Here is a 15,213-nt window from a genome sequence, read left to right on the forward strand (position 1 = left end):
GGTTAAATTTATATTTGCAGATACATTTTATTTTGTTCAAAAAGCATACAATTTATATACAGTCAGTCAATATGATGTTTTATAAATTCCTACTTTAGAAATACAACCAGTCTGACTCCAAACTAAAACAAACATGTTCTAAACAAGGTCTCACACCTAACATGCATTGTCTAACCTAAAATGTCACCTCTTCTTTACCCTGATAAAACCTTTCGTTCTCTCAGGACCGGAACTTGAAAGGAATTTGGGGATTTACATATACATATTAATCAATTAAAACCTTCTCACTGATTAAAGATTTAACAGCATCTTGGGTTTGTTTAGTATATCCTTATCAATGGTGTGAACCTTTGATCTTTTACTTATAAATTCTGTGTCTGATGTTACCTCTGTCACTAACACCTGAAGGAGGACTGAGGCTCTGAAAGCTCATGTTTTCAAATAAACCTGTTGGACTATAACCTGGTGCCGTGTGATTTTTGATACAACACAGTGTGGACCTGGAGTAACACAGCAGGCCAGGCAGCATCAAAGGAGCAGGAAAGTTGATGTGAGAGATAGCAGGAACTGCAGATGCTGGAGAATCTGCAATAACAAGGTGTACAGCTGGATGAACACAGCAGGCCAATTTTTTCTGAAGAAGGGTCCAGGCCCGAAACGTCAGCCTTCCTGCTCCTCTGATGCTGCTTGGCCTGCTGTGTTCATCCAGCTCTACATCTTGTTATCTAGGAAAGTTGATGTTTTGGCTCAGGACCCTTCTCCAGAAAAATTTTTCTGATAGCTGACCTTGTGCACTCGGAGGGTGAAAAATCTTTGGAAGATTCTGCCCAAGTGGGCGAGAGAGGATTAAACATTTGGTGCTCACAACCAGGATCAATAGGTTTCTACATATTAAAAACAGAGTAATATGAGTATAGTGAAGTACAACAAGTCCATTGCAGTGTCATTAACAAACTTAGTTTGCAATCAAACAAGGTCAGAAATGGAATAATTTATTGTTGAGACATTAAGCACTTCATGCATCCTGCCCATGGGACCAAGAACTGGAAATTCTCATCAGGCCTGAAAGTTCCAAATGAGAAACAAAAGCAGAAGTCAAAGCAAAAGGTTTCCAAATAAAGGTTCAAATACTTGGAGAACAGTTTAAGTTCCCAGAGTAAACTTAGACTTGCATTAATTATTGCAAATCGAACTCATCGTGTAATGTGATTGTTCCAATTACCAGATTTTAAAAATAATCATTTTTGGGATGTTGGAACACCAGCATTAAATTGCTCCAAGAAATTGACAGGGAAAATTTGCTTAAATTTTTATGGTAGATTGATGCAACTGACCGATTTTAAGTTTTCTAGGAAACAATTAAGAATTAGAAAACAATGAAGAGTCAACCACATTGATGTGGAACCAGAGTCATGCATAAGTCAGTTAGATCAGCAAAGGACACCTGTATATCAGTTCTCTTTCCAAAGTGACTATCTGGTACTCTTGTCACCGTTTCCAGCTTTTGTGCCTTTTGTGCCCTAATTTTTATACAGTTGAGCTCAGTGAACTTAATGATTCCTTCCTATTTTCGAAGTCTTATATTTATTTCTGAGTAATTCTTTTAGTATTTTCAAAGGGGTCCATGATACGAGCGGTTGCGATTTATATAATTCTGCACTTGCATCACCAACTGTTTGGGGAGCAGGACGTACCATTTCCCCATGCTCATATAGTTGCATTGTGACGCACAACTTGTAACTTGTGCCTGTGCAACCGCCATCTCCACAAGTCCTTGTCATATAAATTGTTGCAATCCTTCAACAGTGAGCACAGGTAACAAGTGCGGTGCTAAAAAAAAAGTACTCTAGTATTACATTACATGCAAAACTAGAAGAGATAAAGTGTGGTAGGAAAGGTGAATGTGCAGTTGACATTGGGCGCCGTTTGAATCTTTGTCCAACGAGTGTAATTATGAATATAAAGAATGCTGATGAAATTGAATATAAAGCTAAGCATATTTTAAAGTATTCAGTCATTAAAGGAACAAGGAAAAGAGTGATGCCAGTGATGTTGAGGTGGCAGTTGATGACTCTCCAACTGCATTTCCATCCTTCACCAAAACCTCCCCCAACAGAGACAGGATATTATAATCCAGTTAGCCTGACTTCGGTTGTTAGTAAAATTGTACAGTTCATTATTAAGGATTAGCTTGCACAGTACTTGGAAGTACATGGTAAAATAAGGCGGAGTCAGAGTGGCTTCATCAAGGGGAGATCATGCCTGAAAAGTCTGTTACAACTCTTTGAGAAGGCAACAAGCAAATTAGACAAAGGAGAGCCAGTGGACATCATCTATTTGGATTTCCAGAAGGCCTTTAACAAGGTGCTACACAGAAGGTTGCTAAATAAATAAGAACCCATAGTGTATGATCTGCACGAAGGAACTGAGGGCATTGTTATTGCATTTGCAAAAGACACAAAGAAAGGAGGTAGTGTTAAGGAAGCAGGTAAGCTGCAGAAGGACTCGGACAGGTCAAGAGAGTGAGCAAAGAAGTGGCAAATGGAATACAATATGGGAAAGTGTGAGGTTATGCACTTTGGCAGGAAGAATAGAGCCACAGGCTATTTTCTAAATGGGGAAAATCTGAAGCACAAAGAGACTTGGGAATCCTTGTTCAAGAATCTCTGAAGGTTAATATGCAGATTCTGTCAGCAGTTAGAAAGGCAAACACACTAGTTTTCATTTTTAGAGGGCTAGAATACAATAGCAGATATGTATTGCTGACACTGTATAAGGCGCTGGTCAGAAATCATTAAGAATGTTGTGAGCAGTTTTGGGCTCCGTATCTAAGGAAGGATGTGCCAGCATTGGAGGAGTCCAGAGGAAGTCTACAAGAACGACCCCAGAGATGAAGGGCTTGTCATACGAGGAGCAGTTGAGGACTCCATTGTGCCCAATGGAGTTGAGAGGGGTGAGGGTGGATCTGATTGAAACATACAGAATACTGAAAGGCTTGGATAGAGTAGATGTGAAGAAGATGCTTCCATCATGAAAGACTAGGACCCAAAGGCACAGCCTCAGAGTGAAGGGACAACACTTTTGAACTGAGATGAGGAGGAATTCCTTCAGCCAGAGTGTGGTGAATTGTTAAACAAAGTTTTATCACCTGATTACTCTTCAGAGGTTAAGAAACTTCTCTTGGCAAAGTGCAAAATTTCTCATCTGTTTTCACCTAATGCTTTCACCTAATATCACATTCATACATGTATCTCCAGTTCTTATCTGTTTTCCAATTCGTTTCAAGTGGAAGACAAGTTCAACAGATATTTTGGCCATCATCTGACTTTACATTCATTTCTGAATGGAGATTTACACAGATTAACAACTGAGTTTCATTTCAGTTCTGCAAAGAGTGACCATTTATGCCACACTAGACATTTTCTTGTTTACAATGCAAAGGACTGTGCATGAATACTTTGACATAACAATAAAAACATCTCAATTATGTGGCATACTGCCAAATGGTCATTCAAAATCAAAGGCTCGAGCAGGAACCAGAAGGCTGAGTCTTAACTTTACATCATAACTTAGAAAACTGACTATTGAATGGTACAGTATTTTCTTCTAGTTCTGGCCCAGAAAATACTATCCTGTTGTTAGACAATGTAGGAATGCATAATACCATATTACCACTAAGCAAATAAATTAGAAAAACCTACCAGACTGAGATTGACAGGAGTTTTTGGCACTGGTACATCGTGTTTATACAAAGTTTCTAAAATATCATTCAAGTCATTTTCCTGCAAGACAGAAAGGAACAAAACTTTCACTGGAAAATTATCTATCAGAAGTGGACTTCAGAAATAAAATTCTCGAATTTAAGAAAAATCAAAGCTGTGACAATTTTAAGCCCAGTGAATCATTTAAATATACATTTTTGACACAGCTTGCCTTCTTAATTGAAATATACATCTCAGCATCAAACATTTCATTAGCCAAAATCAAATGTGCAAAGGAAAGTTTTACAACCATTCATTTCTTCTGAGAAAATCTTCCAAATTAAACCTGCATTATACATGGGAGTCTGTAAATTATTTGAAACAACATATTTGTTGTTTTAATAAAATGTCTCAACATTCTTCATAGGAGTGTTATAAATCAATATCAGACACAGTGCCACAGAAGGCAATATTAGGGAAGGAACCCAAACGTCAAGGAGTATCTTAAAGGAAGAAATAGAGAGGGGGACTTCCAGAGACTACAGGAATAGGCAGGTGAATAGTCAACCACAGTGGTGCAGTGACTAAAATCAGGACTGTTCAAGAGGCCAGATCTCTGATTAATTTCAGTTTTGGCAGATACACATAAATTCCTGGAATCAACTTTTTCACAAGTTACACTCCGAGTTAACGCAAGCAATAACCAAAACCTAAAATGATACAAACGTATTAAGTAATGTTTCTAAATTCTGTAATACTAAAAATAAGGCAACAATTCCATTCCTTAAAATATTTTATGTCCGATATTTAGTGCAGTTCAGTGAACTGGAATTTAAAGAAAACAAGTTTTGATATCAGGGAGACTGCTAACAAAAAAAATGTAAAAGCACATGTGGTCCAGGGTAACTTGGCAAGTTGGATCCAAAATTGATTTAGCGGTGGAAGACAGATGGCGTTGGTAGAAGGTTGTTTGTGTGACTGAAGGCCAGTGTCCAGTGGCACATCACAGCAATCAGTGCTGGGGTCCCTTATTGCCATGATATACATAAAAACAAATAGATGAGAGGGTGGGACAGATAAGTAAGTTTGTGGAAGATACTAAAACTGGGCTGGATGGGTGTCAGTGAGGAAGAATATCTTAAGTTGGACGTAGATATAAATAGATTGGTCAGATGGGCAGATCAGTGGCAGATGGAACTTAATCCTATTAATGTGAGATGATGCACTTTGGAAGAAGTAACATGAGAGTCCTCAATGGCAGGACATTAGGAAGCTCAGAGAAACAGAGGGATCTTGGGATGCTCGTCCACAGATCCCTGAAGGTGGCAGGACAGGTTAATAGAGATTTAAGGCAGTGTCCAGGGCACTTGCTTTCATCAGTCATGGCACAGATTATAACAGCAAGGATGTCACAGTGGAGCCGTAAAGAATTTGGGTTTGGCCACAGCTGGAGTACTGAGAGAGTTCTGGACACCTAATGATAGGAAAGAATGTGATAGCACTGGAGAGAGTGCAGAGGAGATTCACCAGGATGTTGCCTGGGTTTGGGTATTTCAGCTATGAACGGAGACTGAATAAGCTCAGGCTGTTTTTTTTTTTAAAAAAAGAGCAGAGAAGGCTGGAAGGGTCCTAACTGAGGTGTATAAGATTTTGAGGGGCATGGACAGGGCAGATAGAAAGCAATTATCGAGGGGTCAGTAACAAGGGGCATAATTTTAACAGCAGGCTTAGAAGGGATTTGATGAAAAATCTTTTCGCCCAAAGAGGTGATAGGAATCTGGTATGTACTGTCTGCGAAGGTAGTTGAGATGGGAAACCTTACGATCTTTAATAAGTACTTGGATCAGCCCTTGAAGTGTCATAATATTCATGGCTACGGGCCTAGTGCTGGAAGTGGGAGGAGTAGAGTTGGAACAGCTCAGTCGCCCCAAGGCTTCTTCTGTATTTTATGATTCTAATTTACTATCATCATTTCACATAAACTATAATATACTGATTAACAACTGGAAACATGCATCATTGAAAATAAGAAAATAATTATCTCAGAGCTTTTATAGCATATGATTTTAAATATTTGTCCTGAGATTTCCATGTGCAACTTTATTGCTCTTGACCAAAGATGAAGTTAGTAAAGGTAAAGTCAACATGGTCCCAGAAGGCCATAGGGAACGTCTCTCATTGAAGAGAGAGAGATGACCAGTGCTAAGTTAGACCTGAGCATCACCATGCCTCGGGGGAGGGGCAAGGTTGATAAAATGGGGCCTCAGGCAGTGAAGGAATTGGTGGCAATCGGTCTTACAAGCCAGCTATCCAGCCAACCGAGCTGACTAAACCCATACTTGGCTAGGGTCTCCCAATGTGACTTCCAATTACATGAGCTGTTTCTTGAAATTCATGGTTGGAAATTTTACACCTTCACTGCTTGATATCAATTACATTAATTTCAAGTTATTATCTGAAAATTAACAATCACTTGATTACTGTTTAATTTAAAAAAAGTTGGGTCAAACCTGATAAAAGGCATATTACAAGCTAAAGCTTTACCTGCTCCTTAACTAAAAGATCTGCCAATGTATTCAGTAGCTTGTAGTAAACTTCAAACCAAGGCAAATAACTGAAAAAGAAACAGACATTGATTATGTCACATGTATTGCAAAGTATAATTACCCTTCTTTCTCATCTGGATAATAGAGGATGATGTTCATACAAATAGCATCAAATAAACTGGAATGAAAACTTATGTATACACAAGAATAAGCTTTGTTCAAATATGGCAGGGTACCTTTTATATATAGAAAAATCACACACGATCATTTCTCTTGTATGTTTTTCTCAGTCCCCAGTATATTATGTTATATGAAGATGACATGACCATGAAAAACATTTTCACCACTTCAAAGCAACATTTTTTCAGGTATTTAAGAATTTTTTAAAGAAGTCTGAGCCACTGAATACAAATACAAATCTACCGCGAACAAGCTACTAACATTTTGACACCAAAGTTAATTAAAAATTTTAGATAATATATTTCTGACAGATAATAATGGTAAATTTAAAACATCACAAATGCTAACTAAAATGGAATTTTGTCACTTCCCAAATAAAACTATTTAACAACTGATAAAAATCGATTCTTCTGTACGTTTAGAAAGTGTATTTACATTCCTGTAAGTTGATCTGTGCAGTTTCATTGGTATTAAATTACAAATCTGCATGCTGCACTTTTCCAAACTTTTCTACCACAGTTAATGAACAATTATGATATCAAGCTTCATCCTGCAATGACTGATTGAAAGCATCTCACTGAATATTTGGCCCTTGACAGCTCCTGAATTCACCCACTTTCCATGAGTGACTCCAAACATGGGCACAGGTCTGCACTCCAGCATAACTCCAAGCTGCCAACAAGACTACTACGTACGACTAATTAGAAGCTTCAACTTAAACTTTAGACTATTGCATTTTGTTAAATTCCTGGCCGTGTTTCAAAACCATGACAAGTCTAATCTCTGCCATGTCCATGCAATCCGAGTATCTTTTTTCAGTTACTGCTACAGGCACAACTCTCAGATTAATGTTGCCATCTGTTTTCTTGCATTCTTTGCTCCGCCTCTTCCTCATTCAGCCATCCTTACCTTTCAATTTCCTCTTTTCAGTTACTTTTCCCACTAATCCTGAATTCAATCCCTCTCTATTACTCTGCCTTCTTACTTCGGTGCTACCATCCGAGGCTCAAAATTCACTTTAATAAATCTGCAGCGCTCACTGAAGGACCTGCCACTGCCTCATCAAGAACCTCCTGAACTGCTTCATCTTCCCGTTTCACTGAGCTTCCACCCAGTGAAGGCTGACCTCACCAGCACTTCTTCAGATTCCACTGGACTCCGCTGCCAGATCAATAAAACCTCTCAATGTAAATCCCCAGAATGGCTACATACTCCCAAAAAAAACACACACCCCCATATATATACAGACACACACAAACAACATGGGGAGTGACAATATTAACACCTTACCTCAATTATCTTGGGCTAATTGTGACTGTTCAAAATCTGGAAACAAAATCCACGCAGCTAAATTTGTGTCCTGCTGACTCCAGCCTCCTAAGCATGCTCCTCAACTTCCAGACTCAAAGTTCTACAATCCCCTTCCTAATATCCAAGCCATCTCTCCTCCTTTAAAATCAATTACCTTTCAAATACATTAAAGATGCATTATTGGGCTTGATGGCAAGTAATTACCCCTGTAAACATGCCTTTATGATTTTGACCATATCTTTTATCAACATGTTTCTCTAATCTCTCCAGAGATGGACTGAACAGAGTTTGATTTTGGTATTTGACCATTATTTCTTCTTTGCATGCGGGCAATGCCTACATGTAGCACAAGAAAACATGCAATGTTATCCTTTGCTTGACTTAAACAAGGTGAATTTGAGCTATCATTCGGTCTCTTCATGTTATAGTTTCCTCTTCAATAAGCCTGACTGCAATTACAGTTCTTCTGCTGCATCAAGTCCTTCTGCTGTCCTGAGTCTCAGCCCCCATCTGATTCCATTTGCACCATATTAAAAAAAAGGCATAAGCAATTGTCCTGTACATCAGAAATGAGGAGCATTCCAAATGCTGAGACTACAGCTCTGACCTTCTAACCAGCTTGCTAGGGCAAGTCATTGTTCATTCAAAATGGGACGTTGGATAAGTAACCCGATAGCAGGAACAGTAGACAGCTTGAGAAAGGTATGAGAAGTCAAGCAATGCAACAAACTATCTCGACTGTGTTGGACGTCAACAAGGAGCAACAGCTAAATGAATAGTGGATGCCCCACTCCCGAGACTGAGATTTCATGGGACAGGAATCTGATGTGGATGATACAGGGATGGGAAGTAAAACCATTGCATGAGAAGTTCTCATTATGATTAGCTAGTTAAATTAGAACAATGCAAAGCAAGTTCAACAATGTGTATCAGGGTCATGCTTAATTGTATTAAGAATATGCTGTCCACAGATTTTGGTATGTATGTTGTAGCCTCATCAACTCCATTCAGAAACAATGCAGGATGAGCTGCCAAACAATACCATTTTCTGACATTTGCTTTTGTACAATTGTTGGGCACTTTGCTTCTAAGTATTTCCAAGATGATATTTTTGATGCCTGGTAATTGACAATCAGATGTTGGTTTTCTTATTGAATTGTTGAACAGTGTGGAATCTGAATTGCCACATAATGATAGAAAACAGCGAGTGGGCAATACTTTTGATTCACCAGATGTTCAAGTAGAGGGCGGAACAATTTCTGGCTGATTATCAGTTCATCCAATGCTGCTATAACACTGAAAAGGGGAACTATGCAGTTAGTGATGATGATTTTGTTTTACCAATGCCCAAGAAGTGTCCAGACACGCTTTCCCCCACCTGGTAAAGATCTAGCATCACTTTTTCCAACCAGCATTTATCCTCTGTTAAGTAATTCCGAGTGAAGTTTGAAGGGGAGAATGCAAAGGAAAGCTTCGGATTGCTATGAGATTTGTAATTTCACCAGTTGTTGCAATAGTCAATAGGTTTATACAAGAGTCCTTGGCTCTCCCTGCAAGGAAATAAAACTGAATGACCACAGTTCTGCTAACAGCTTTTCAAACATCTTATGCAATTATTAAAAATAGCAGCACTAGGTTCGGCAAAAAGTACCCACAAATTTGTGCTACTTCAGCATTACTTAAACAGAGATGATTAAAGGCTCTGAGGTCTGCGCGAAATGGTCAACCGATAAGGTTCAACTTAAATAAAAACAGAAATTTCTGGAGAATCTCAGAAGGACCGGCAGATCTGTGCATAACAGATCAGTGTCAATGTTTTCAGTCCAATATGACTCCTCTTCAGAATCCCAGAGGTAGATAAAGTTAGGTAAAGGGATACAAATAGGTTAGGCGAGTACGCGAAAATCTAGCAAACGGAATACAAAATGGAAAAATGTAAAACTGCCCAATTTGGCAGGAAGAATTTTAAAAAAAAGTATACTATTTAAATGTGAGAGATTGCAGAATCCGGAGATGCAGAGGAAAACGCATGTGCTACTGTCAGAATTACAAAACGTTAGTACGCAGGTACGGCAAGTAATTCAGAAACTAAATAAAATGTTATTGTCTATTGCAAGTGGAACAGAATTCAAAAGCACGGGATTTAAGCTACAGCCAGAGCGGGCACTGGTGACAGTATATGTTGAGTCCTGTGTACAGTACTGGACTCCTTATTGAAGGAAGAAAGGAAATGCAATGGACTTGATTTAGAGCAAGTGTACTAGACTAGTGCCTGGAATGGCAGGGTTATCTTATGCGTACAGGTTGGATGGTCTCGGCTTCTATCCACTGTAGTTTAGAGAACTAAGAGACAATTGAGTTAAACAGACAAGATCTGGAGAGGCTTTGATAGGATCAAAGGTACATCTCCTCTTCTGAGAGAATCCAGACTGAGGTGGGGTCAGGGATGTGGTGAGTGTTTAAAAAAATAAGGAGAGTCCTATTCAAGACAGGAATGAGGAGAATTCTTTTGACCTCAAAAGGACCTTAAATCTTTGCAACTGTCTTCCTCTAATTATGGTACAAGCAAAACATGCAGATGTTTTTAAGGCACAAGTGGGTAGATGTTTTCGCAAGCAAGGGGGTAAAAGGTTAGCAGGGGTAGGTGGGATGGTGAAGTTGAGGTTAAAATTGATTAGCTATGATCTTATTAAATGGTGGCACAGGCTTGAGGGACTGAATGGTCTCTTTCTGTTGCTATCATGTATGTTTGCACATAGACTTGTTAATGCACATCCCTCCGAGACATGGGATAAACTTCAGTCTGTGCTTCGACATGTCTGACAACTTTAACAGTAACATTCAGCATAGAAATATTTTATTCAGAAGCATTAATTATAGTGCAAAAAATATTCAAGAAAATTGAACACAAATGCCCCTTGGAGGTGACTGGCAACCACTGATAAATGATATTTTATATGTTGCAGTCAATTTGTTACAGCCATAACATTTTATATCCATAAAACTATTTCATTCATTTATATTTTACTCAACCTATACAGATTCAAAAAATAATAGTCATTCAGCACAGGAACAGACCCTTTGGTCCAACTCGTCCATACCAACAAGTTTCCCAAACTAAAATAGTCCCACTTGCCTGCATCTGGCCCATATCCCTCTAAACCTTTACTATTCATGTATCTGTCCAAATGTCTTTTAAATATTGTAACTGTACCTGCATCTACCACTTCCTCTGGCAGTTCATTCCACATTCAACCGCCCTCTGAAAATGTTGCCCTTGAGGACCCTTTTAAATCTTTCTCCTCTCACCTCAAAAATATACCTTTTAGTTTTGAATTCCCTTACCCTAGGGAAAAGACCTTTGCTGTTCACGTTATCTGTGCCCCTCACGATTTTATAAACATCTATAAAGGTCACCCCTGAACCTCCTAAGCTCCAGGGAAAAAAACAGTCCTAGCCTATCCAGCTTCTCCTTACAATTCAAATCCTTCAGTCCCAGTAACATCCTTGTAAATCTTTTCTGAACCCTCTCCAATTTAATAATATCCTTCCTATAGCAGGGAACCAGAACAATACACAATACTCCAAAACTGGCCTCACCAATGTCCTGTACAACCTCAACTTGATGTCCCCTTTAGCAAGAATGTCTTCTTCTCAGTTATGGCTGATGCATTTCACAGATCAGAAGGAACAGGAACAAGATAAGAACATCCAGCTCATCAAGCCTGCTCCTGTCTTGTATAAGATCATAGTTGATCTGACTGTGGACTGATCAGCGCTTTCTTGCTTGCCCCCGTAAATGTCCTTTTCCGTGTCAATCACAAATTTGTACAATTCAGCCTTCAATATATTCAATGATCTTGCCTCCAATGCTAGCTGAGGAAGAGAGTTCCAGAAATTAACAACAAAGGAAGGAAATTATAGAATTTTACAGTTCAGATGAAGGTCATTCCATTCATCATGTCCATACCAGCTCCTAAAAGAGCTAGTCCCATTCTCCAGCACTATCTCCGTAACCCTCTAAATTCACCACTTTCAAATGCACATCAAGTTATCTTTGGAAACTTCCTATGGAATCTGCTTCCACCACTCTCACAGGCAACACATTTGAAATCCGAACAACTTTCTGAGTAATGAAGTTTCTCCTCATCTCACTCCTAGCTCTTTTGCTGAAAATCTTGACATTTTGACTCCTAGTTACTGAGAAATCAACTACTGAAAACAGAGTGGCCTTCTTTACCCTGGCAACGTTGTTCAGGATTTTGAACACCTCAATAAAATCACCTCTTAATTTTCTCTGCTCCAAGGAGATTAAGCCCAAATACTCTAACCTTTCATTGCGTTTAAAATTCCTCATTCCTTGTATCATTCTAGTAAATCGCCTTTGCACTCTCTCCAGGGTTTTAACATCTTTCCTTAATTAAGGTGCCTAGAACTGAACACAATACTCCTAATGTGGTCTAACCAATGATTTACAGAGGTGCAGCATCACTTCCTTGCTTTTATACTCTGTGCTGCTATTTATAAACCTAAGAATCATATGAGTCTTCTAAACAACAGTTTCAACTTGCCTAGCCATCTTTGGAAAATTATACCTCTCTGCTCTTATACTCCCCTCGAAGTTACACGATCGAGCCTGTATTGTCTCTCCATATTTCTTCGACTAAAATGCATAACGTCACATTTCTTTGCATTGAAATTCATCTGCCAGGTGTCTGCTCATTTGGGCATCTGGTCAATGTCCCTGTGAAGTTGCTGTGAATCAGCCTCACAATTCGCTATTTTCCCTTGCCTAGTATCATTTGCAAATTTAGAGATTTTGCCGCACCACCCATCTCCAAATTGTTTATATAAATCAAAAATAAATGCAAGGGTCCCAACACTGATTCCTTCAGTTCATCTCTCACCACCTTCAATTCGTCTCCAGACTGAGAAATGTTGATCATCTGTTTCTATCTTTTATCCAGCTTCTAATCCATGCCACTGACGATGCAGTAATCCCAAACATTTCTAGTTTATTAACTAACCTGCCATGTAGCATCATATCTAATGCTTTCTGAAAGGTAAAATACATAACATCCACAGCACTACCCTCATCCTCTACCTGTGTCACCTCATCAAAAAACTGGACCAGATCCAACATAACTTCATCCCTGGTAGCACTGGAATTCTATTGTTCCAGAAAGTTCTCCTGCACACACTAAAGGAATTTCTACCCTGTCACACATGCTACTTTTTTCTATTTAGCTCAATGGTAATTGAAGTCACCAACTGTCACAATATTACTTATCCTGCAGATTTCTATCATCTGCCTCTCTTCTACTTCCTCACCACTGTTTGCAGGTCTATAATAAAGACCGAGCATGGTCACTGCTTCCCTCCTGTCTTTCACCTCCAACCATACAGATTCTAATTCAGGAACTGCATCTTGTTGTGGGGTTATGATAATATCTATAACCAATACTGCTCCACCACCTCACTTTTACCACCCTGTTTCTACTAAAAACCTTATAATCCAGGATGTTAAGTATCCCGTCGTGTTCTGGTTTCAGCCATATTTCTATCGATGATCGTATGTCATATCCCCCGACAGCAATTTGTACTTCCAGTTGACCAATTTTGTTGACTATACTTTGCACATTTACATATGTACAACATATTGCTGCCTTTATCGCTTTCTTGACCTCATCTCTGTCCTAAAGGGGAGACTTCATATCTTAAAACTGTATTCTCTAGCTCCCCAATGAGAAGAATCGTCCTTGTAACATCTAGCCTGTCCTCAGAATCCTTTGTTTTAATAAGCTCATGACAAACTTTTTCTAAGATATAATGAGCAAAGGTCGACATTACTCCACCATTCCTCGTGGGATAACCTTTTCATTCTGGGAATCTAATCTAGTATAATTTATGCAATTTTCATGGTGAACTTAGCTGTACTTAAAAGTATTATTTCAATCTTAATTTAACACATATGTAAAGGTAAATATTATATATCTTATTTTGGTTCACACAAGTTAACACTTTTCAATGACTGAAATTACCTTAGGATGTAAATTGCATTTTCATCTGCTGAATAAACCGAGACCATTAACGTTATTTAGTCAGTCACTATATTCAATTACTGCATACTTCGAGTTTCAAATACATCTTTTCTTCTCCTTCAGATTCCTCTTTGGACACGAGCTTAACCAGTTTGATTTATGCCTCAAGACTTATAATCTTACATTTTCTCCCTCCTTCAAGGATACCATATAAACAAGGACTTGCACTTCAATGTCATGTTAAGCTGTCAAATTTTATCTACCGCTATATTTACTCCGTTATTCTCTCCTACTGTAAAAACAAGACCTAGTGGTTGTAAAATATTTTACATTAGATGAAACTGTCAAGTTTACGTACCATTACTTTCAAAAATAAATTAAAATGGCCTGCCTTTTCAGGAGGGCGTTTTCAATGTGAACGTACTCTTTTGACAACTTTAACAATACAGAGATATTAAATTTAATTTCTAACTCCAGGTTCTATCAAGACTAATTTTAATTGTCCTTCATGTTTCTCAAGAAGAACCTCAAATTTTCCATTCATGTAATGAGTACTAAACTTAGAATAAGACTACAAATACTAATGCTGTTCAGTTATCAGTGCAGCCATCATGCTGTAATAACATCTCATCTAAGAAGGCAGCAGGATGTCATTCATGCACGTTGACTGTGCACCTTGTTTCCACTATAGTTGCAGATGTTCTCACAGCACACTGGGTTAAAGTAACACTATATTCTCGAAGATAAACTTTTTTATTGGCAAAAAAATCCCACTTTATATTAATTTCACAGTTTTCACAGTATGGTTGTAAAGTTCAATTGCAGTTCTGTACACATTTGGCTTGCACATATCTATGCATAAATAGACCGAGATATATTTGCAATCATTAGTAGTATAACTGCATTGCTTCCTTAAAAAAAGTCAAGATGAAATAAATGCAAGCCAAACAACTTGACACATCCTTCCACCAAAAAAAATTAGTGGCGATGCTTTCCATCAACAAAATCAATAAATCAAGCATTAACACTACATTCAACTAAAATTTGCATAATGCTCTTGCAACAGTCTCAAATATCATCTCTTCCTCGAAATGTTAGTGCATTCTAAAGGCAATGCTAGCAGAACACTGCAGAATATCTTTGAAGTCACACTTTCAAGAATCAAAGAATTTCAAGTTCATTCTGAGATGTCACCGCGCAAATACCAGCACAAAATGGTTAACACCAGAATTCTATCTTCTATTCTTTCTGTTGAGATAACTTTTCTACTTAAATCCTGGTTATTCTATTGCAATTTCAAGAAATACAACATTTCTGAATATGGTGCAGGAATTCTAAGTATTTCATCAATGCACATTTTGGCTTTAACCAAGTTGGTCAAACAGAATGTCTAAGATAAGATTATTAGATACCCTGTAAATCTTCAAAGAATCA

The 15,213-nt window shown here is 38.3% G+C and overlaps 1 protein-coding gene across 1 annotated transcript in view; it reads right to left on the reverse strand.

Moving 5' to 3' along the window:
• The window catches only part of dennd1b (DENN/MADD domain containing 1B), a 172,472-nt gene that overhangs the window by 18,350 nt on the left and 138,909 nt on the right, over positions 1-15,213 (reverse strand). The window contains exons 6-7 of the mRNA XM_048602244.1: positions 6,246-6,315; positions 3,702-3,782 (exon numbers count right to left, since the gene is read on the reverse strand). Of these exons, the coding sequence (XP_048458201.1) occupies positions 3,702-3,782; positions 6,246-6,315 (151 nt within the window). The remainder of the gene's footprint in view (positions 1-3,701; positions 3,783-6,245; positions 6,316-15,213) is intronic.

The sequence above is a fragment of the Rhincodon typus genome, chromosome 10 (assembly GCF_021869965.1).
Source record: "Rhincodon typus isolate 14 chromosome 10, sRhiTyp1.1, whole genome shotgun sequence".
NCBI classification, from domain to species: Eukaryota; Metazoa; Chordata; class Chondrichthyes; order Orectolobiformes; family Rhincodontidae; genus Rhincodon; species Rhincodon typus.